Below are 25579 nucleotides of genomic sequence, written 5' to 3'. Positions count from 1 at the left end.
GTGAAGTAGTTTATTACTGCATGACTCAATTCTGTAAAAGGTTCATGCAAAAACTACTAATAAATTATATTTAACTTTCCAATTACTTTGCAAGGCAATTGCTTTCTTTCAGCTCAGTTTAATGTGGTAAATATTCTGTTCTGTGCCATTGTACAGCACCGTGTGTTTAAGCCAAATAAACACAATGTTCAACACCATCTTCATTCTCCTTGGAAGGACACAAAGACGATCCCACTGCTACAATTCTGGAGCACAATCCAGGACTCGAGCCACGGCACACAATCCTGTGTAAACCACATCTCCCATGGAGCCTGATGGGAATGTGCCAACAACTGAAGACTGAGGAAGAAAACAAATGTAGATTTAAAGGGCTGTACTCGTAATTAAGCGCATTTTACTCCATTAAATTAAATTTTCTAAAAGGATACTATCTTTGTAGCAGTCATGCTTTCCATTCATGTAAGTTTGTTGGAAAATCATCTTTCAGAGACTCAAAATTTGCATTAGATAATTAACCTCAAGAAAGACCCCCCTGCCCCCCTCCTCCTTCCTCGAGTTGGCTGCAGAAACCATTGGATTCACAAGCTCTGCTGTCAGGGAAAAAATAAACCAAACCCAGAGGAAAAACGACAAGCAGACACAGATGCTGTGAAAATGATCATTTGGATTTATTTTTTTTGTAGCTTTGTAGGTTTCAGTTCAGCAGCCAAGCCTCAGAAATTGGTGCTTTCTTAAACTCACAAACAAGCGTGCAATTTCTTAGCAGTCCCTGCTTACTACTGCAGGTGATGGGTAAAAAATAATAGCTTCATGTTCACAGAGATGTCAGAGCCATCTCTGTTTCAAACATCTGGAAAATGTGATTTTTATACCATCATAAAATGAATGGGAACTAATGGCTGCCTGGAAGATATGAAATCAATTTTAAAAAATGCATGGCAAGCTTTAAAAAGCCCATAAAACATGAAGAACCAGTATGGTCCTTAAACATTGCTTGACAGAGCCTCAATCCACTAGGATTTTTATTCATCAAAACATAAACTTTAATGACATTTTTCTGTCAGATGAGATATCTCATTATCAAAACTTCAGTCTTGTTTTGTTATAAGTTATAAGCAGACAAATATAGAGCATATTTGGGTTTGTTTGAAATGGTGTAATTCTGTGAGAGAAGACATTTGGAGAGACATGTGGTGTTTCGCTTGACGGCTGGAGTCATCAATCAATTACGTTTGTTTATTTAAGCACAGCTTAAGCTTTTAGTTCTGTGGCTATCATCCTTTTTTGTGCTTTCCCTCGTTCCATCCTCCGTCGCGTTGGCCAGAGTCTCGTGCTGTTGATGACTGCGAGGTACGAGTGATGTTCCAAACCAGCTCATTAACACGCTCCCCTTCACATTGCCTTTCATTCTGAAAAATGCCTGATTCAATTCCAAACCTATTTAACTTTTCAGTGCAGACACGGTCACTTTGTACATTAGCAGTCAGAAACCTAGACGCTTATAGCTTAGACACCCACAGAGTCAAGAGAAACAGCATGCTGGGAAGAGGAGAGGACAGACATGAAAGAGCAGCACACATCTCATTAGCACCCTTTTCTCTCCGTCCAGCCAGCTAACTGGGCAGCCAGCCTGCCACCCGTCAGGATGCTCGTGTGGTGGAAACCAGAATAGTTGAAGCATTTCACTTCCATCCTCAGATGCATCCCTGGGGATTAAGAAATCATCCTCACATTTCGAAAAGCCCGACGCCTGGAAATAGACTCTGGGATGTGGGGGCAAATGGGTCAGAGGACCAGGCGCATAAGTCATTTTCTATTTTACAATCCTCACTCCTTAGTTAATGGAGTTTTTTGAGGTAAGCACAAATACCGAGAGAGGGGGGGGGGCGTTTGCTCCTGGCAAATTCAATCCACCTTCTCAGAACCAGGCAGCCGTCTTAAAATCACATGCTGGGGTATTAATAACAGGAGGAACTCTACAGGAGTAATGCCACATATTTTAAGTTTAAAGGGGATATAGCTCACTCAATTTCAGTATAGGAATTTGGGAATTATACCCTTAATGTTGGGGGGAAAAGGACATTATTTTCTCAGACTGTTTCATCTGTCTGAATATACCTGCATTTACCTTCTGTCTGGAACATCCCTATCTCTTTAAACCCTCCTTCCAAAAAAGCGCAGTCTACTCTGATTGGTCAGTGCTTCTGAGTCTTCTCCATCTGTGCTTTCAGTGTCTCTGCACCATCACTGCAGCCGGGGAACTACTGTAACAGCACTGTAGCAGCTCATTTCAAGGCCCAGTTTCTAAATATGGGCTGTGTGCATTGATGCGAGAATTTAGCATTAACTTTCACAGTATTTATATAGAACTAGACCTAGTTTATGATTAAAAAACACATGGAAATCTCCCTTCAATTATGTTAAAACATACAGTGCGACAAGTAATTACTAGATTCAAACACAGAAAATTACCTTATTCAACTTCTATAAAATTTAAATTTAAGCTACTGTGCTTCTTTCTTAATGTTACCAAAGGTAATGTACATAGCTTAATAAATCAAATACAAATACACATACACACACTACATTCTAATTGGTTCGGGGGTGTGCAAAAGGCTCATTGTGGATTTAGCTTTTAAAATAGTACCCCATGGAGTTTTGGACAAGCTCTAAGGAGCCATGTTTTGCAAGTTTTTTTGTAACATGCACAAGCAAAGGAAGACATCCACAAAGGCAGTGATGACTGCAAGCATCACCTAAAATTTTAAGGGGAACAGTTTTATGAGGAATGAAATTCAAAACATTAAATACAAAGCTTGTTTGTTAACGAGAACACTCAACGGGACAGAGGGAACGAACACACTGTTCTCATCAGGTGCAGCAGCTAAACTGTAACATGGCTGAATTTTCAAAATGTTAATGCTCTTTGAGTTTGCATTTCATATTCTAATTTTAAGCCCTTTCACTGACACAGGGTACACCCTCAAGACCTGTTTTTAGTGTATGTGCTGCCTCTCATGAGGTGCATGCTGGGAAAGGCTCCAGCCCCCGCAGCCCTGAACAGGATAAGCGGTTTAGAAAACGGATGGATGGATGGATATTCCAATTTCAATGTGGCAAACAGATTAGCAGATTATTGCCATAATTGCCTCTCATAATAACACAGTTACTCCTTTTGTCAGCCAGCTACAGTATCCCTCATTGTATGCAACCTAATTTAATATTATTTATCAACCATAGCTCCAGTTTTAGACGGTGCTCTTCAGTTTAAGCTCTTTAGTTATTGTTCTTTTTCTATAATTCTGCTCTGGTAAATGTGATGAAATTAACTCCTTGATCAGGTGGGAGAAAACATTCAGGATGTGACAGGCCTCTAACTTTTAACCAGACTGCTCTTTGTCATTTTAAACTGAAAAAGACCTGTAAAACATCATCTTTTCAAGCATTTCCTCCCCAGGGTGGAGCAAAAGTGCAGCAGCAGTTCACGAGTCTGGTGGTACGACAGTAAATTAATTTTTGAGCCACTGAGGAGAACTTTATGTCATTAATGATTTCTTGGGTTTTGACATGTGAGCTTTTAAATCCCACTTGGCTTTGATCCACTTCCAATATTTCTCTGTGTGAGAAGAGAAGAAAAGAAACAAGAGAAGAAGAGAGGAGAAAGGAGAAGCTTAAAGAAAGGGAATAGATGTCACAGATACAGGAAAAGATTGTTTGGTTTGAATGTGTGTGTGTGTGTGTGTGTGTGTGTGTGTGTGTGTGTGTGTGTGTGTGTGTGTGTGTGTGTGTGTCCTTTTCTGTCTGTCACAGCAACTCATCCTCAGCCATCACACATCCACAGTGGCTTTGTCACTGCAGCTAACAGAGGGAGCTTGTCATGAGTGAACACACACACACACACACACACACACACACACACACACACACACCAGTGCACATGCATCAGTATCAGTGAAATACTGAATGCTGGACCTCCTTATTATTGCAAAATTATTCATGATTAGACTACTGAGGCTCATTCCAAGAATATGAATCATTTTAATCGCTGAACACAAAAGCACCATGAACACAGACTTTTGTTTTGGTAACATTTGTGCAGACACATCTGACTGCCACATTTAAACTGAACCTCATGCTGCCGACAATGACACGCAGCCGTTACAAAGATAACAGATGTTCGGTGGTAGCTTGTTACAAGCAGTAGCCTCACTAATCTGTTTTGCACTTTCATTTGGTCTAATTGAGGAGGACTTGGACTGAATCCTCACTTGGAAAAAAAAAGGAAGCAGCCAAAGATATTTCTGGCTGACTGACAGGTAAGTGTATGCATCAAAAGCAGCAGGGAGGAGAAATAATGAAACTAGCCATGAGCCCACGGGGCCTATAGAAAAGCACCAGGCAATATCTCCAGTCATTTGACAATGATATACTATTAAAGAGGAAAATAGAAAATCCTGCCTTTGAAAGAATTCTGTAATACTGTCATGCAAATGAAGAAGTCCACCGACTGTTGCCAAAAGACCGGATGTCTGGATCTGTCTGGAATACTGAATAGTTTTGTGTCAAGAGAACATCAACCTTTTGTGTCAGAAGAAACTCAATTTTGGATTCATGGGAGAAAATCTACTGCACGAGTCGCGTGAATAGAGAGGTGACCCCCAGTTCCAGATTAGAGAGAGAGAGAGTCAGGAGTTAAGAGCGGGTTATTTAGGGGGAAGCGTGGTGTCAAGATAAAGAAGAAAGGGAGAAAGACAAAGCATTGTGCTGCAGCTGTCACACTGAATCTCTCAATCAACAGCTGAATTAGTGAGGAGACGGAGGCAATTAATCAGGTTTAACAGCGGCCGCCAGGAAGAGGGGGGGGGGGGCAACCTGTCCGCACATCTGTGTTTGTGTGTGAGCTGACTTAAAGATAAATGAGGACAGAATTACACAAGACATCTAGAATATTGCCGTTTAGTATAAAAATAGGGTTTGATTATAAAGTTAAGGCCTGTACTGAATGTCACATTTTTATTTTAAGCTCCTATTGAGGTTTTAGAATAGCTTTGTCATATTATTATGACATCACCTTAACATGACATCAAAGAAAATGCTCAATTTCAATAAAGTTATTCATAGGAGTTTTTTGGTGCAATGTAAACTTTGACCGCCACATATTGATTTTCTACTTTTTCTATATATTCTATATTAAAAACTGGTAAAATGTTATTTTGTTGTAGAGCCGACTGATAAGGTCAGCCCATTCTTTCTCTACTTTCTCTTTCCCTCTCTCCGTTTTTCAGACAACAAATGAGAGCAGCATTAGCGAGCTAGCACACTCTGCAGTCCTGCCACCTCTCCTCCTGTGGCGAGGAGGCAGACTGCAGCTCCTGAGCAGCTGTGGCGAGATTCAACCAGAAGAAACCCCAGCACCAGGGGTCACAGAGCGGCGGCCAGCTGGTTCTACCTGGTTCTAACCAGCAAAAGAAAGTTCACTGATCCAGCAGGAAGTCAGGCGCTCTGGGATTAGACCCCCAGCGCTGGAGTTTGCACTGGCTGGATTTGAGTTACTGCAGCTGCTAACTGAAGGTCTGTCTCCAGGGCTGCCACCACTCTGCTCTTCAGTCTTCTAACAGTAAGGGTAGTGGATCAAATGACTGATCGCAGCCACCCTACAAATAGTATAATACTAATAACAGTGCATCCAAATCTTTATCTGCAACTGTGCAAAAATAAACGTAATGAATAGACACGAAAAAGGAGAAAAAAAGCCCCACAGCGTTTTAAATGTCAACGTTATGACCTTTTCGGTAAAGCCCTAATGGAGACATGTGCCTACGTTTGTCCCAGACTCAATCTAATGTCTTGCTGAAAGAATGAAACCCGTGGACATAAGAAACTCGTCCAATCCACTCGACCATCTGAGCTACCATACGACCACCCCGGTGTATATCTGCTGATCTCTTGCAAGAAGAAATAAGGTGGTTAAAAGAGCACTCCACCAATCTAGCACTGCACCGTGACACAGTCAGACTTACAATGCCCAGTTGCTTAATAAAGATTAAATTAAATGCCACAGAACAAGAGATATTGTGCTTTTAATTAGACACATACTTCTTCTAGTCAGAACCTGGTGCCTGCAGAACCCAAAGTGCCTCTGAATGTTCAGTTGGAGATTTGTGTGTGTTATGTTAGCAGCTGCTAACGTAGCCTCAAGCTGAAATGAGGAGCGGTGTGGTAAACTCACTTCTTTCTTCTTTTTTCATTTTCAAACTTGCAGTTTTCAGCAACAACTGACATTGATTTCACACAGCTCCCTTTGGAGCCACAAAAGGCTCTATACAACTTTTCTCACATATGCAGTAGTACTCCCCAAGACTTGTAAACAGACTTTGATGTGCAAAATCCCCTTCAAGTCTTTGGCAGAAACATCACACTAAGATTTAAGGGTCAGTTCACCCAAATTACAAAACTCAATTTTGTTTTGACTTGATTTGTCAAGGTTTTGACATATCCATCTCCGGGACAACTTTGGGTTACGGCAACAGGTTAATAGAAGCAATGAAGCAATCTGGATGAAAGAGTTTACTTTGATAAAAAGGCACCAAACATTGTGCTTCAACTCCAAGCAGTTAGGTTTGTGCCCCTTTGGGTTATATTTCTATGCTGATGTCTGAACACACAAGCATATTGGCTGCCTTTCATTCAGTACAGTATAAAAAAAACTATATACAAACTATACATTGGCCATATGCAGTGATATGAAAACTTTTTTAATAGAGCATAAATTACAGAAAACGATGCATGAGGCGTCTTAGAAATGTCATCATCATGTAGTTTGCCAGATTGTACAATACAATGTTTATACAATTTATAACCCAGATTCCAGACTTAACAAAAGTTATATTTGTGTAAAACTGGTGCTCAATCCACAGAGACAATGTCTATTTTCATTACAGCTCAATAGTTCATTATCTCAGCAGCCATAAAGGTATTCGGTGGATTTTTCTCCTCTAAAGATCAGTATCCTTCCTCTTATAAAAACAGTCAATAGTCAATGTTTCTGTTTTATTGTTAAAACTAAAGTAGATTGTTATCATCTCAGTCAACACATTTAGTGGACCTCTCACTAGACCAGAGGATGAATCAACGTCTTTGACTAAAGGCAGACAGAAACCCTCGTCCCACTGTTAATATAAGATGTAGACAAGACTTTTTCAGCAGTCTGTTTCCTGTCATTCACCTGACACCCGCAGGAAGACATGAAAGCCTCCACCAGGAAAAAAAATCCCCAATAACATGCAGCCTGACAAACTTAATTGTCACATCCATGTCTTTTTTTACACGTGGCTGCTCCGTCTGCCAGGACAGCCATTCACTTCAAGCCAGGTTTGAGAATAACGCAGAGCCTGTATATTAAAAAATGACAAAAAGTGATCTAATTACACATGGCAGGATGATGATGCAGAATGATTGGTGGAAACGTACGCTAGACAGAGGCGGTAGTAAATGGGCTGTAACTCTAAATGACATCGGTATTCTCTTTTAATGTGTGTGTGACTTGCATAGAAATGTGCCGCAATGTGAACAGTAGTCGCTTGTGAACAGGGTAAGGAGGAGAGATGTTGGCTTGCATTATGCAAATGAGAAACAACACTGTCGGAGCGGACGCAGTCGATCAAGACGATTGCTATCGACACACACGTGCACACGCACGTGCACTCTCAGGCGATGCAGTCAATTTAGACGATGATATTGAAGCAGCCAAGGACGCTAACAGAGGTGAGAGGAGAGCCAGGCTGTTGGCCGTGCACAAATCCTTGTCTTTAGCCCTGTTTCATTTTAACATTTCATCAATACAGACACAGTCTCTCTCTCCCTCTCTCTCTCTCTCTCTCTCTCTCCCTCCCTCCCTCCCTCCCTCCCTCCCCTGGCTGGCAAGCTGCTGACCTCCACAACTTGTTGCTAACAGTCTCCGGGCTTCACAGAGCAGGACAGTTATTTATGGACGGGGAAGCAAAGAGATAAATCGATGCTCTCTCTATTCTTTCCCAATTCCATTTGCATCACTTCAGTGAGGTGTTGAGTTTCTTCATTCACTTTGAAGATATTAAGTTCCTCCACTGTCCATGCTCTGTTGCTTTGCGCAAGGTTATGAAATTCAGATCATGGAGAACTGGTTAGTATTTTGGTGGGTCAAACAAAAGGCCAGTTTGCTGCCAGAGCTGGATGGTAAAAAGTTATAGCAGACTATAAATAACTGATTCCCTACATGGCTATCTGCTGCTGAAGGTTTGTAAAGAACACAAGTCTAGGAATAGTAATGCAGGCACAGTTTGAAGACAATTGACAATGGCTTGGCCTTTCTAGTGCCAACACTTGAACCAGGGGAACAAATAGATTTTTTTTTTCCTCTTACTGATCTGTGACCTGTATAAAAAAGTTTTTACTTTCCAACCAATCCCCTCAACCAGAACAGGATGTGACCAGTTCTGAAACTAACAAAAACCACCAAAATACTCACAGTTGGTGACAGTTTCTTGGTATCTGTTACCATATTTCTTTCAGGGCCAGTAGCAGGAAATGGTAACTAGGGTAAAGCAGGGACTTTCCTGGCTCAAAGTGACTGAACCCAGATTTACTTTCCTCAATGTAAGGCATTATGTAAACATTTGCCTGTGTAATTGTGTGAGGCCAGAAAGCATTTACTATGACTATGAAATCTCTTTCTCTTTCTTTTTATCACAAGGACCTTCCATCTCATCAGGTACACAGCTGCCATCAAAACTGCATCCTTTAGACTGCATGTTCCTTCAAAATACACAGTTCAATACAAGAATAATAGGAATATATTCACCGTCTAATGGAAAAGGACATCTTTTATGATGGTCAACATATTGGATTTCTGTTCAAATATAATTTAATTGGGAGGCTGTACACTCACATGGTTTTCAGATATGTTACATTACAAGATGTGTCTAATATTTCATATAATCATGGGTTAAATATTACAAACAGATATGTAAAAAAATGAATATAAGCAGATGGCTGGACTTAAACACAGGGTAAAATGAGCACAGTGACTTATTATTGTTTAGAATGCCAATTATACTTTTTATAGCCATCATCAGTTACCCTGTACATCATCCTGCTCTATATCTTCACAATGAGCCCACTGGTATTTCCCTGCACTCAACAGTGATGCAGTTAAGTCTCTTTAAACAAGTTTTACTACAGCCAACTTGCTAAAATGTTGGAAATGTAACAGAGTTTAAGCAAAGCTGTCACCTTAAATTCCCCCTGTAGGAAAAATCCCCAGCTAAAGGCTGCATAATGATACCAGTGAAGCAAACAATGTTACTGTGGATATTAATTGCCCACGTGGGTACAACGGGAAATGTCACAAAGTCACATCCCAGGCTGACCCACTGCTGCACTCACACAGACGCAAGCAATTTGAAAGCAATTTCCATTTTGTCACCAGTGAACTATATCTGAAGAGGAAACAGTGGCTGAGCAGGAGGAGAGGATGGACGGCGCTCGCTGTGGTCTGTGGAACAGGCGAGCTCTGGACAGACTGGGAGACAGAGCTGGGGCGCTTGTCTAAACATTTTCACACTTTTCAATCCCCCTCCTCCTCCTCCTCCTCCTCCTCCCTCTCTCTTACCCAATCTAGCTCCCTCTCTTTCTAAACAATGAGGCTGAGAAGCAGCGGAGTGAACGGAGGGGAGGAAAAGAGAGAGGGGAGGGAGGGAGGGAAGGAGGGAAGGGGGGGGTGTACTGGCACCCTTTTTAATTCCACCAAAAGCTGTTCCAACAAAAGGGCCCTCACTCGGGAGCCGCCACGAAGCGGCAGCCAGCCAGGCCGACTGAAAATAGGGTCGTGAGCAAAAGAATGAGAGCGAAAGAGAGGGCGAGAGAATAAGACTGAGGGATAAAGAATGGGTGAATAAAAGAGTGACTAAATGAAAGACTGAGCCTGGTATGAAAGGCTGGCTGGAAGTTTTCTTTGCTTTGCATGGCGGGAAAAGTCAAACTAAGGAGGGTGGCCACATTGACCATGTGTGTGTGTGTGTGTGTGTGTGTGTGTGTGTGTGTGTGTGTGTGTGCGCACGTGAGGGAGAGAGAGCTTGTGTGCATTTGTGAGTGATCTGCAAGGCATTCATGACACACTGAGAGCTGACTGGACCCTGGAAGTTGAAAGCAAAACCCTTCCTCTGTCCATCCGTGGATTGGCTCCATTGTGATTCATGGCCCCGTTCCTGTTGCTACGCTGTATAATCCCTCTTCCCACTGACACCTGTTTGCTGTGGAGTCACTGAGGAATGCCAAGGTGTTAGCCATGATACGGTTTATTTCTCGAAATGTGATCTGGAATTTGCTTAGTAACCGGTTTCCTCAGAAGTGGAATGAAAAAAATAAAAAAACGCTGACCAAGTGCAGACACATGCTTGCTGGTTCTTGGCAGGCAGTGTGATGAATTAAAACCTGCTTCCCGGAGTCTCAGAGAGCCGGACTGATGGAGTTTCTCACAGCAACTCCAGGACTAACCTTCTCCCCCTAATTACACCTAGCTTTTTTTAAAAGGTCCACACACACACACACACACAAAAGCACATGGCTGCACAACAAAGGGATGAGAAAATTGTCTCATCCACAAAAGCCGTATCCATGACAACCCGTTCCAAATCTGTGAGAGTGACCTGCCAAGCCAACCTCACCCTCTGTCCGTAAGCGCCTCGATGGGGCTTTTTGAAAAGAGGAGCATCAAAACTACTTCTTTGATTGTTTAAAAACAAGCAAACAGCATTATGCAATACGCTGCAATATGAAAATTAACAGTCCGTCATTCATCAGCACACAAAGAACTGTGGTCATTAACATTTTAGTCCTTGATCAATAGGGAAAAAACCCAGAGGAGAAAATGAAATAGACACAAACATTAATGCAGACAAATAAATCACAGCAGGCAATATGATGCAACACCGTGTGCAAGTCTGTCAATGAATCAGGAAAAACGCTGCGATTAAAAGGAAAAGTTAACAGGATTGTGCTTTTCTGGGTGACATCACCACACACACACAAACACACACAGACACACACACAGACACGACAGTCCCAAACAAATTGACCCTAAACACTAACAGCTCCCAGCATCAGCTTGCACTTTGTGCTGGTGTGAGTCATTAATAAGCTCAGTTGGTTCTCCAGGGGATGATTATCACCCCATGCCTCACCAGGAAATGGCTTTGACATTTGAGTCGGGGGCCAGAAACTGCAGGTCGGAAACCCAGAACGTCTCATTTCTGCTCCCCCACATGACAGGAGCTTGTTTTGGTCATATGGTACGTCTCAGATTTAGAGGCTTAATCACGATTTCATAAAAAATATGCATCATCACATTCCGCATGGTTGACTTGCATTGCTTCTTCTTATCAGATCGCAGTATTTTTTTGTCTTGTGTTGTTATTGCCCATTATTTTACACCTTTAAAGCAAAAAGTTTTTGAGAGTAGGTCTTGTAAACAAAAGAACAGATCATTAAGCACATACAAATAAGCTCCAGCTGCTTAACACGGTCATTGGCAGTTCAACCTTCCATACCTATGAACAACTCTCAAAGCTTTAAAGACAATCCCTCCCTCACCCCTCTCCAAACACACAAGATCACTTCTCTGCAAACACACTCCTTGACATGTATCTGCCTTCGGTCACAGAGGGCCTTGGACCTCTGCACCACAGACTGTTTTTTCCATTTTCAACCCCAGGGTCAGGTGGCTGCACAGGGTTAAAATAGGATTTATGCAAAGTGAGAAAACTCTGTTTGTTAAACTGAGAAAAGCACTGGCATTTTTATTCAAGCTGCCCTTTGCTCTTGAAATAATGGGAGATTTTCAGCCTCCAGGCTTCTTCCAATAATTAATCAACTAAAACATCCTGCAAAGAGAAAAATTTAAATAATTGTGCTCCTGCCTCAGAGGCCAAGAGCTCACATCTGGCTGCACTGGGCAGCTCACAGATGAATGTCTTGAACTTTGTGCGTGTTGTTTTTGTGTATGCTTTAGAAATACTGCAGTAAAGCTGGATATCTCTTTGAATATTTTTCTAGTTAAAATGCAATAGATGCTACAACCACGGATATGTTAAAGCAGGTGGTGACTTAGTGTTTCATCTCAAACTCCAGCAGGCCAAAGATCACTTCCAAAGTTTTTTTCATCACGACCTTCCTCTGCACTGTTTTCCAAACGGTACAAACACGGATCCATACCGGGGCTGCAGCGCTGGCTACAAAAATATGCAAACAACAAACAGCAACATGGCCCAATGATGAGCCATTAATAAGAGCTCTCGATAATCAGGCAGCACCGCTCTGAGGGCGATAATCATCGGCCGCCTGCTCTCCAAGTGATAAGCTAATCAGCCCTTCGTCTCCACCGAGCCGTCGAGGGGACTCATCATCATTGACATTTCAGCACAGAATCGGGCCTGTAGAGACGAGAGCAGGGCGGGCGGGGGGTGCGGGGACACCTGAAGTGACTTAATTATCATTGCTGTGGAATGATATCCTCTCAACTCTAGTTTGCCTCTTTCACTGAAGGTTAACGTTGTTCTTTAAACATCCTGGTTAAAGTTTCACTGCTGCCTTTGACCCCTTTGTCACAGTGCTCGTTTATTTCCCGCATAATCTAAAAACACACAGAGATCATCCATCTACACACACAGCCCGGCCTTGAACTGTTTCCTTTCTATGACTGGACAATCTTGGAAAATCAAGCTTCTGCTTCCGCATGCAGTGTCAGTAACTCACTGGCTAAGCAGCAGAAATGTGAGAGTGGGGCTTTTTTTTTTCGCAGAGAAGAGACTCTTATGTGTTGTTGTACGTTGAAATTAATTCATAACCTGTGGGGATACCGTCATGACAGTCTGACAGCTTTTTAACAATACAGGCCTGATGTAGCAGAGTCTCAGCTGAGTATCTGTCATCCTCACACCGACCTGTGTTGCCTGGCTTACAGCACTGGGGTCTCCAGCACCACAGTCTTCATTTTTAATCTGTTACACCGGGGGGGGGTTCCTGTTCGAGTGGCTTACATTGCTCCAAATATGCATGAAGAGGAAGAATGTCATTACAAAGCAAATTCCAATCAAGGTTAAATCTTCCTCCTGCCTTGTACACTCAGATAAAATCACAGCTCGCCGATTATGCAACAGATGCTACAGCAAAATGCAAAGCACGGGCTCTGCTGCTCTCGGCCTTGAAATAACTTGCCCTCCATTTGCTTTGATCTCAGAGGCATGTCTCCAAGGCGTGTCAACGCACAAGACGACACATCTCCCAGCTCCATAATGACCCATCTTCCTTTTCCTTGGTGACAATTTGGGGACAGCTCTGACAGATGATACTAGTTACACCCAGGTGAAAACAACAGGCTGACAGATTCATGCTGACAGAGCAGGTTCACAGATTTTTATGCTGATCGCTGGTGTCTGACTGCCTGCTGTTATGAATTTTGTAGCTGGTCCCAGTTCGGAAAAATAAAAAGTCGGGAAATTGATTCAGTTGGGAGTTGGAGCACGTCTGCGTTACTCAGCAGTGCATGTTAGTGATGCCATCATCGCTTGTTGTGATGGTTATTTCCATATCTATCACCGTAATGCTCCTATTGGGAGATAAAGTGTTGATATGGTAATCATTAGCAAGTTTATTGATACCTCTGTTTGTTTATGGTGCCATATATCCTGGATGTTCCTCGTACGTACCTGCATTAGTGAGTTCAGAGTAATCTTTATGGCATTTATGGTCATTTATTGAGTATCAATAGTCCTCATCAAGAACCTCTAAAAGTTTGTTTTGTATTTCAGTCACAGCAGCATTATAATAACTGCTCATTACAGCGTGCACATTGTAGATTCACTGTGTTGCTAAAAAAACAAGTAATCTGGCATTAATGTTGGTTTTTTTCCCCTGAAGGCATTATATAACATTCATACAGTGTCTTGCGTTGAGCTTGCATCAGTAGACAGTAAGTTTACAGCAGAGATCAATCGATATCAGCAGCTGATGCTGTCTTATCACAGAAACATCAACATCATGTGCAGATGTGTTAACAGAAATTGCAGTTATTTTTGGCCCCTTTTTTTCCTCATTCAAGTTTTAAAATGTTAGTTCTATGTGTTTTTATTGAGGCTGCTTATTGATACTGCTTGAATTAGAGTATTATTTTATCTTTACTGATAGTGCTTTAAACTTTAAACTGCCTGTCTCAGCACATTTCTTTGAATAACTAAGCACAGACTTGACAGACAGCTTTAATTAAAAAAAATGTCCATATTAAATGCTTGTGCATAAAAGATGTTGAGAAATCTTAAGAGATATTGAGTACTTTATATGTATTTTTCATTGAATATTTATTAATATATGTCAGATATCATTGCCCTGAGGTCGCCGGTTCGAATCCCAGGACTGACAGGTCAAGGACTGGAGTGCCCTTGAGCAAGGCACATAACCCCCCACACAGCCACCCAGGTGCAGTAATGTGCTGCTCACTGCTCCTAAGAGTGGTGTGTTCACAGGTGTGGGTGAAATACATTTTGAGTTTCCCCATTATGGAAATGAGGGAATCCTAATCCTAATCGTTTTTTCCCAATTTATGGTTTATCTCCTTGGATATACAGTCTATGTGTGCATACTGTTGGTGCAGAGGTAAAACACAGAGCTTTTCTTCCAGCTGCAATATTCCTCCTTTTATAATGGGATAACTGTAGTGGATATTCATTAAGAGCTCTCAACACTCTTTTTGAAGGGCCACCTGAAGCGCAGGAGCCGAGCATTTCTCATTTCCTGCCGAGCCCGTGTTTCCCATCACCACCCTGTTGCTCTGCAGAATGAGGAGCAATTTCTGCCATTATTCTAATGGTTAGTAATCAGACCTGCGGTGGTGATTGCGCCCCATTTCCCTGCGACACTTTCCAACAGGTAAACACAGATTACAGGTCAGCCGTGTTGGAAGGGTTTGTAAAGGCTCAGAGAGGATTAGCTTTCCTGAACAGTCACCTGCCGTCTGAAGCTGCGAGGAATTAGGACAAAAACCACAAACCAGGAGAGCCACACCTCGCGTATCATGGCGTACCGAAACTCCACACACACACGCACAGATTCACCAGTGTGCTTCGACAATAAACTTTTACAACAGGTCACACAGTCCACCAAACAGCAGCCAGAGAGAGGGACAGAGACGTGACACTGTGAAACATGCAGTCCTGTCAGGACACGGGCGGCGCGGCGGGAAGTGCTGCCCACATTCAGGGCGCACAGTGCAGGAAGAGGAGGAAAGCTGAAGCTGAGCCTCTGGTGGTAATACAAACACAGCTCGGGGTTTGTCTTACCTTGGGCTGCGAGGAGGATCGCTGCAACTAGCAGCCAAGTGCTTCTCACCGGAGAGACCGGGCAGCGTGCTGCGTAATCTCTCGCCATTCTTCTAAACAGGAGACAAGGTGGACGTAAATATCCACAACAGCGCTGTGTGGGGGCACCGGGCTGCGAATTATTCCTTCTCCGATCAGCCAAGAAACTTGGAGTTCAGTTCAGACCGCCTGGGTTGAAATGAGCCAAGTTGCGGCTTGTCTCTGTGTGTCTGTCCCTCTTCAGTCTGGACCGTGTATAGTTTTCTCTCTGTGTCTTCCTCCCTCTGAGCGTGTTCCTGACAGGAAGCAGGGGCCGGCCGCAGTGCGCACAGGTAGCCCGCGGCTGCTCGTGTGTGATTGTGCGTCTTGGCCACGGCGAGAGGAGCGAAATGGAAACTAAGTGTGGACGGAGTGTGTGAGAGGGAGTCGGTGGAGCTCTGAGTGTGTGATGCGGAGAGCTGAGTGGGGAATATCAGTGATGTCAGCAGAGCGTCACCAAGAGGACTCGAGCCGTAATACTGAGCCCTCACAGCTACAGCAGCACAGCTTTAAAAACCTGCGTAATGTTACCTGCTGAAGACTCAGGGTGTGTTCTGCTGGCACCTGCCGCTCCTTTTGTGTATTAGTGTGTGTGTGTGTGTGTGTGTGTGTGTGTGTGTGTGTGTGTGTGTGTGTGTGTGTCTGTGAATCAGTGAAATTAGGAAAATGTTTAGTTGTAAGACATTATTTTAATTTATTTTTCATTGATAAGAAACTACGGCTTCCTAAAGAGAGACAGTTCATCCTAAAATTACAAAATAATAATAATAATAACAATTATCTTCCCTGTAGTGATATTGATCAGTCTGCATTGTTCTGGTGTGAGTTGCAGTGTTGGAGATATTGGGCGTGGAGATATCCGCCTACTTGTGGTGCTCAAAGAACCAAAGAAATTAATTTGATACCCTCCACAGCAATGTCCCTGCAGACCTTAATGTGAACAGTTTCATGTAGGACCTATTTTCTTTCAGTAAAGTTCCCACATGAAACTGCTCACAACAGGGTGTGTGGATTATTTTGAGTGATCGGATCATGATTTCTGGAGAGAGACACTGTTGTTGAGGGTCAGATGTATTTTTGGCACCACAAGCTGAGTGCCACATAGTTTCATTATGTTCAGGAGAAGGAAGCCATCTCCAACAATCAGTAAATGACACCTAAATAATCTAGACTCATTAATAGCATTACAGGGAAGTGAAAGCATATGTACAGCATGTTTTATTTTGCTTAAAGTACAGATTCAGGGTACTTTACATGTTACTTCATACTTTTACATTTATCTTACAGTTATACTTAGTGGTTACTTTGCAGATGTTGCACATAATAGAATGAGGAGTATGGAGTTGATGGATTTACATGCCAGTGGAAAAATAATCCACCCATCACTTTTCCACATCTTTTCAAGATGTTTAGGCTGCACAACTGTTGTGTTATGTTGCAAAGGTTGTGTTGTTGTAGTTGTTCTGTGTTGCATACTGTTGTGTACAGTGTGTGTGGGTTTGTAGGTCAGAGCCAAAAAACACATTTCCATTTTACTCCAATCTCACAGATAATAAAGTCATTTGAAACTGAAGTTTATACTATAGTGGCAGACTATGCACTCACATCTTTTACTTAAGTAGAAATAACAAAAAAGTAAAGAAGAAGAAAAGAACGAGCATCAAAATATACTCAAGGTACCAAAAGTAAAAGTACTTATTATGCAGAATTTCATAATCATTTATATTGTATCATGGGATTAATGTGTCACATCACTTTAATTTTGCAGCTGGTAATGGTGGTGCTAACTGAAACTACTTGATATGCTGTTGGGAAGCTTAATCTGTAATAATACATCATAATTTATTAGATTATATCCTGTTTTCATCATTTGAATCTGCAAACTAACTAGTATCGAAAGTAGAAGTTTAAAGTATAACTTAAGTAAATGTACTTAATTACTTTTTCCACCACTGACTTATTATATAATACGCAATGTTATGGATTAAATCCTAACTCCACCTGCTACCCTATTAAAATGCTGCTTGGACATTAATACAACCATTAAAAAAATATGCTTATAATGCATAATAATCAAAGGGGCAAAACTCTCAGGGAAATTTTCTCTACCAAATGACAACTTTTATCAGCAAAATATAGCTAAATTATCAAGAGTAAAACTTACTTTTAACACTGGATCTGCAATGGGGTGTTTTAATAGTGTTCTGTTGCTATTTTTAGTTGAGTAGATGCTCTTAATATGTCTTTCACCACTCATTACTAATTGTGACACGCAGCCATTGATCACTCTGTCAAAACTCCAGCTACATCATTAAAGAACAACTGAATCGTTGGAATCAAAATCAAAGCCAAAGTAATGTCTTAAAATTGCTTACTTTGTCTGACCAGCAGCCAAAAAAAGTTATTTTTACTGTTTACAAAAAAGTCAGAGAAGTGCTGTGACAGCAAATGGTAACTGCTACTTTTAATCATTTGTCAAAATAATGATTGATTTCTGCAAATCAACTAACTGATGAATCAGGTGAATGTGTCAGAAGAATAATATAGAAAAACCTGTTGTTGGGGTCCACAGAGACCGCAGCACACATTACATGCTGTGCCTCAGTGGGCTGGAAGCACATAACATCAGTGGTCTTCTTAGAAAGCCAAGGCTTAAGAAGATGAAAAAAATATATTTTAAAAAGACACTTTGCTCGTTAGGGGGAAAGAAACGAAGAAAAACCTTGGGAGAGGCAATTCAAAGAGAGATACCCCTTCTGTGGCTGGAAAAAGACAATTAGTCTATAAAAAATATGCTAAATGGACTAAAATGAACATATTACAGTTAGTAGAAATCCAAAACACAAATGTAATTCAGCATAAATACTATAAAGCAAGTCGAATAAACCAAGACATGGCAGACGTTGCAATAATTACTCTCTCTATAATGATATGGATATCCTATTAACTGCAACTTTCACACAAATATCATACAAATATTATAAGAAAACTATGGGTCCTTGTAGAAACATAAAGTCACCATCAGTGGAAAAGAAAACAGTCTGAGATGTAATGTGGAGCCAAACTTAATTTATGTTTTAATCCAGATTTGTATAGATAAAGTCAATATTTTCTACTGTTTGTTTCTGGAAATGCACAGTTGTTAATAGTGATGATGTAAAACATATTCAGATCGATAATGCAGAACAACAGTATGACCTCCACTCTGACAGAAGCTGTGAAAAACAACTTCAATCTGTGTATTTACTCTTGGATTTTTAAATATATTTTAATCCACACCCTGACTTACCTGTGTGATGATGATGTATTTTATCTATTACACCAAAACACAAAAGTACAAGAGACTTGGCACACAAGAAATTGCTCACATAAATTCAGCTTTGCAGCAGACGAGAAAAAAGCCTTCGGGGACCGAGGGGGGTTTAAGTCTCCCTAGATGGATGCTGTCATTTACTTTGTTGTCCCCTCCACAGAAACAGTGATGCTGAGAGGTTTTTAAAAGACAGAAATGTTTCAAATGTGGATAAGTTGGAGGGAAATAAACAGACCTCACTCTGCTACACATAGAGGACGGTCTGTTTAGGACGATAAGAGAGCATCTTTGAAGTCGACTGCAGCAGAGTTGAAGTTCCTGTTGAAATAAGTGACAGAAGCAGATTGACTGAGACTTTGTTCACTCCACACACATTGTAAGGAGAAGGCCCAATTAACTGTGTGACACAGTCACAACACCCAGACTGTACAGATGACGAGTGCTATCTATAGGAGAAACTATTTCGCTCATTATCACCACACCCAAACTGTTTTTATTTTACAGTGTAAAAAATGCATGTGAAATCCATAGCAATACAACATGTTTGTGCACAGTAAAGTATATTATTTCACAGTAGAATAGTGTGTATTCAGCCACAAACAGTCAATAGTAATACAGTAATAAAATAGTTACTGTGAAAATGATGTAGAATATCTAAGTGAGCAATTATTTACTGTGGAAAAATCACAGTAACATATTGTGTACTGTAAGAATAACAGTAGCCAACAATGAACTGTATGCAATCACAGAAACCTAAAATGTACCATAGGAAATCACAGTAAACTAAAATATGCTGTAAGAAATCACAGTAACTAAAGTATACTGTAGGAAATCACCGTTAACTTTAATATACTGACAGTTACAACTGACAATAACTGCATTTTAATGTACATAAACTGTGCAATATCAATACATCAATCAGGGATACTACTTACTGTGCAATACAAATATTTTTCTAAGTCATTTTCAGCTGTTTATATTGCATCTATTGTTCCAAATGTTAGATTAGCAATTAGAGTGGTAATACTTTATATTTTTATACTTTAGATTTCTTCTAGTCTAAACTGTCAATATGTTAATATTCCTTGTTAATATTGCTTGTTTCTATTCATTGATACTTCCTTCTATTTTTGCTGTACACTTTTTGCTGCTGTTACACTGAAAATGTCCCCATTGTGGGACTAATAAAGGAATATCTATTATAATAAAAGTCAATAACATCACAACAAAGTACTGTGATTTCTTCTACAGCAAGTTATTTGTCAATGGCTGCATCTATATTACTATGAATTTCACAGTTAAGGTTTTACAGTGTGATTTAACACAAACCTCCATCCAATATAGTAAATACAGTAATAAATAATACATAGGGTTTTTTTTTTACAGATGCACTGAACTTCTCCTGTGAACAGATAGCTGCTGTAGCCTGTTTGTGGTAACAGAAAGTTTAACAGTTTAATACTACAGTAGTAAGCTACCTCGAGTGTCGCTATATTAATCAGGCCTGAAATCTTAAGGATTACAACTTTAAGTAACTGGGTTAGACAGAGAAGCCAGTACGCAGGTTATCTGAGAACATGCGTACATGCATTGTGTTAATTCCAGATATACTTGTAGCAGGTCAGGTATCAGATTTCTCTCTCTAAAGTCTTTTGTCATGCTTGTGCTGACAAGTCAATCAGAGATCTGGTTACGTGTACACATGGCCATGAAATTAGTGTTCTCCAGGAGAAATGGAACAGTGGAGATATCGTTTCTCTAATGTCAGATCCTGATTACAGAAACAAAATCTTTAACAAAGAAAGTCCTGTTACTTTAGGCTGTTTTGTATAGTTTTATTTCTATAAGAAGCAATGGTAAATGGACCTGCACTTATATAGCGCTTCTCTAATCGCTTTGCGACCACTCAAAACGCTTTACACTTCATACTGGTGGCAGAGGCTACCCTAAACGGTGCAACCTGCCACGATTGGGAATTCATTCACACACCGATGAACACGGGAGCAATTTGGGGTTCAGTATTTTGCTCAAGGATACTTCGACACGTAGGCTGCGACGGCCAGGGATCGAACCACCAACCCTTCGGTTGGGGGCCAACTAGCTCTACCAACTGAGCCACAGCCGCCCTCAATGCACTGTAGTTTGTAGATTAACCACATAATTGTGAGCCAGGAGGTGGAGCTTATTACAGCTCATATTGACATGTGTTGCTAGGCAGCACCCTCTAGTGGCCACAGTGAAAATTACGGGAGGAAAGGAGGAAGTGAGTTGATGTAAATAATGGCCGATAAGGTGGCGGAAGGATCAAACAAACATGACATGTGAATCAGGACATCTGTGTTTGTGTCCCCTGTTAAATCACAGTCGTAGTTGTCATTTGTAGTTTACTGTTTAGATTAAGATTAGCTACTTTATTAATCTCACAAAGGGGAAAATTCAACCTCTGCATTGAACCCATCCTTTTTTACACACAAGTGAACACACCATGCTTGGATTCGAACCGGCGACTCTCCAGTTACAAGCCACGGACTGCCCTATAATAATAAATTAATTTCCGTACATAAACGCATCACTGTTTACGTTTATGTCACCTACTTAACTCCGTCCAGTAACTACAAATTTAGGTCATTATTTGAGCACAAACCCTAATAACTTTCCTCACAAAACTAAGTATTTTTTTTGCTCAGCTATTCTAAGTACGTCTGTTTCACAATGTTAACCACGTTTAACAAACAGCAACATTTACGTTTTACGGTCATCATGTGACCGTTTCACAACGTTGAATAGCAGTCATAGTTGTATTTCATAAGATATTATACAAAGCAATCATGAGAGTACATTGGCTACTTACATGCATGTAAGCACTCTCCATGAGTCTTTATTGATGCACCTGGTCACGCAGATATATTTTTTTAAAGCTGCAAATAAAGTAAAACCACAGGGGTGAGCTTACCCTTTACCCGTTACATTCTATTAAATCTGACTTACATTTGGGAAACAATGTTGGGAATGAGTGTCTGAAGAAAAGTTTGTAGACAAGAGGAGCAGAGGGTCAAACCACCAACCTCACAAATAACTGGCAACCAGCTCCACCTGAGCTCAAGGCTTCATTAAGTGCAACACCAGCCAAGTGAAATAAAACACATGTCATTCAAACTCAGATAAACTCTAAAATATCAGACCCTGCCAGTGGTGTAAAGGTACTTACAGTCTTGCATCAGACGTTCAATAAGCATGTTGAAATGAATACATCTTTGATATCAACATCATGAAGGATCCTGTTCTGCAGCTTACAGTGACTGTGATGCAATGCTGCTCCCCCTCTAGCTCCAGCAGGCCAACAATCCCTCTTATTTCCAAACCCAGCAATCACTGTCACAGTCAAAATATCTCTTCATCTCCCAGTCAAGTAACTACCTGCCTCTTCCATCTATAACATTTACAGCATCATGCTCTCACTGCTCAAGTACCATGATTTATTCTTCGAGGCAAACCAAACAACCGCCTATTTTATTGTGGAAAATGGATGTAAGCAGCCCTCCACCTTTACTATTCATTTCACCGAGATGTAACACACGGCTGCCCTCTGGAAAGCTTTCCTGCCTTTCTGCCTCTGAAACCTTCCCCATGATGCTTCCACCATTTTGCTGGGTGGCGGACCCGGCCGCCCACCTCTCCATTATCACCTCATTAGCGGGCTGTAAACTGGCCCACCCTCCATTTTGGCTCCAGCCTCAATCAGCCCATTAATCACAGAAGAGCAGGGAAACCTTCTGTCCTCTGAAGGCTCACGATGTATTCTGCTGGCCCCTGCTGTGTGTGTATCAGTGTGTGTGTGTGTGTGTGTGTGTGTGTGTGTGTGTGTGTGTGCGTGTGTGTGTGTGTGTGTGTGTGTGTGTGTGTATGGGCATGCTGCTGCATACAAATGATCCAGCTACATCCTGCCATCTGTTGACTGCAAGAAGTAACTGCCACTACACTGACGCACAGTTCATGATGCTTTCTGACAGTCTGTTCTTCATCTGTATCCAAAAATATAATCATGTAATTCAAGGTTTATGTCAGGAAAAGAACAGATGGAACAGAGTATGCAATCATCGACAACAAGCCCTCATAATTAAGCAACTAAATAGGTTGTTAGTGCTTTCCAAAATCAACTCAAATATGGGCTTTTTTGTCCGCTGTCCATATGGTGGAGGTGTAATGCATTTCAAGGCAACCTTAACTACCTTGTGGATCACCTTCATGGTTAAAAAAAACAAAAAAAAAACATAATGTTGGTAGGAGAAAGGATGCAAGACCTTTCTGTTAGGATGCATTCTTTGCAATTCTGCCCAGCGAATATCCAAAGATCAGCTTAAACTTATGCACAAGTATTCGTGTATTTGAGGAACAAGACTTGTGTTTCCTCTGACCACCTGAGCTAGATGTTTCAGTTGTTGACAGGCTGACCATATACGCTGACAGATATTACATCTGTGTTGACAACTTTACCATATAAGCACAAAGTTAAGCAACATTCAATGCACCAAAATAACTGGTACCGTGCCACAACGGCTATATAGGAAGTTTCAGTCTCTGTAACTTTTTCATTTATTCTGAAGCCACAACTGATTGCAACGTCGTGTGGAATAAATGTGCATTGAACGTCCACCTCTCCACTTGTTCTCCTCATTCATCAAGCCACAACAAACATGCATACTATCACTTTCATAGCAGTATAATGATATTACTCCTTTCTGAATGGCCTGGGCAAAATACTGTATGTGATAATATATTGTCTTTCAGTGGAATTGTATCATGATTAAATTATATCGAGATATCACGATACACAATTATATTGTCTAAACAACAAAATATCCAGCTGCCATCTTGCACTGGTTACATCATGTGTCTGCACAGTAGTGAGCCAATGCGAGCTGTCAATAATGCTGTTGAACCGCTGTTTTATAGCATCAAATAACTAATTAAAACCAAACATATCAGAAAAATGAACACTTGAACAAACATCAGCAAGATAAGAACTGTTTAAAATGCCAGAAACAATCTTCAAGGGAAAATGTATTTGATGTGTACTTTGAGTGTTTAGTTTGGCTCGTGTCCCATTCGTTAACATTGAGGGGACAGGGTTTATGACCTATACTGCAGCCAGCCACCAGGGGGCAATCCAGATGTTGTGGCTGCACCTACTGTACGACAGGCACGTCCAAACTGTTTCATAAAGGGCCGAAGCAGAAGCACAACAGGCATGAGTCGTTTCATCAACTGATCTCAGTGTTCAAACAGCTGATCGGTTGAATCAGGTGTGCTTTTTTATTGGATGGAACAAAAATCTGCAGCCACATGGCCCTTTATGGAATAGTTTGGACATGCCTGAATGGGGACCTATCAGACTGTCATTCTTTATAAGCTATGGTGACGACTATTTCAATCACACCTGCAGTTTGTTTTCTTTGGTCCTATTACATGACAATCACAAGTGGACAACTGCTTAGGAACAAAGAATCGTGTAGGATATCGTGGAGTATAAAGAATGACAAGGTCCACTTTGGGAGGGTGGGAGGGTTGTTGAATGGATCAACCATACACAGGACTTTTTGACGCAGGAGATCAGTGGTCCTGTATCATGTGAAACCAAAAGTCAAGGTTGTAATTTGATGTTAGTTACATAGTTGACGTGCACGGAAGTTACCTCTTTATTTTACCTTTTAACCCATAAGAACCCAGGCCCAGTAATCCTTAAAGGAAAATTATGGGACAAATACCACAGACCAAGTTGACCACATAGAACACATTTATGATGTGTGTTTTTTTTAAATTCTACCCCTAAATGTCAAAGATCTGTGATGTGGCATATATGGTGTTTATGGTATTTATGTTTATGATATTTCTTATTTAAAAATAAAAAACTAGACACATTTTCTGCTTACAGAAACACAGATGTGCCTTTTTCTTTGCATCTCCACAACATTTATCAAAATTGTGACATTAATAGTGCTGTTTAACAATAAATTATTTTTCAGATTTGTTTTTAAGTAACAAATAAGAATAAATCAATAATGAATAAAACAAATAACTATACTTTTTTGTTTGCATCTCCATAGCATATATCAAAATTGTGACTTTAATTTTTTCAGTTCCCTATTAATGGATTAGAATTGTTAAATGGGTTTAAACTTAGCCTCGTAACAAGAAATAAGCTTTTTCAAATTAGCTTCTTATTTAGATTTATGTTTCCAGCCACACACATATTTTGGAGAAGTCACTTCTTGTCAAAGTCACATGACCAACACACCAGGGTGTTGAGTATACGTCGCTTAGGGAATTAATGAGTTAAGGTGAAGCATAAAGCTGAATATGGGAGATTATAGAAGATTTAAAGTGTTTGTTACACGGGTGCTACCGTGGGTTATTATGGGTTAAACTATCCTTTCTAAAAACCCAAACATGTACTCCCCCAAGATATTTGTTAGTGCCACTTGTAAGGGCACTAAACAACCAACAGATGGTCTCAAGGACTTGTTGTGTATTTAAACATTGTGTTTGAAAATAGTTATGTAAAAAGGGCTTTAATATGACATGGTCCAAAGTCAAACAGGGTTTCAAAAAAATACTTTTAAAATAAAAAGCACGGGAGAACCAACACGTCTTCTACATTCCGACGTCACCGGAAGTCCCTGTTGTGTATTTAAAAGGATTGTTTCTTGGATAGGCATATGAGCGAAAAGATTCTGGCAGTGAGTTGGAGTCAAGATAAATCCGATGGAGCCTTTGTACCTTTAAAATACCAAAAAAAAATCATGTGATCATTATTCAAAGCACGACCCTTCTTGTTATTCTC

General features: G+C 40.8%; 1 protein-coding gene across 2 annotated transcripts in view; it reads right to left on the bottom strand.

The window, feature by feature from the left end:
- The window catches only part of pvrl2l (PVR cell adhesion molecule related 2 like), a 369773-nt gene extending 353989 nt beyond the window's left edge, over positions 1-15784 (bottom strand). For both annotated transcript variants that reach the window (XM_059350685.1, XM_059350684.1), the window contains exon 1: positions 15369-15784. In XM_059350685.1, the coding sequence (XP_059206668.1) occupies positions 15369-15456 (88 nt within the window). In that variant the 5' untranslated portion in view covers positions 15457-15784. The remainder of the gene's footprint in view (positions 1-15368) is intronic.
- Between the last annotated feature and the right edge of the window lie 9795 nt (positions 15785-25579).

The sequence above is a fragment of the Centropristis striata genome, chromosome 14 (assembly GCF_030273125.1).
Source record: "Centropristis striata isolate RG_2023a ecotype Rhode Island chromosome 14, C.striata_1.0, whole genome shotgun sequence".
NCBI lineage: Eukaryota > Metazoa > Chordata > Actinopteri > Perciformes > Serranidae > Centropristis > Centropristis striata.
The sequence above is the reverse complement of the archived record's forward strand: the minus strand, read 5'-3'. Positions and strand labels throughout refer to the sequence as shown.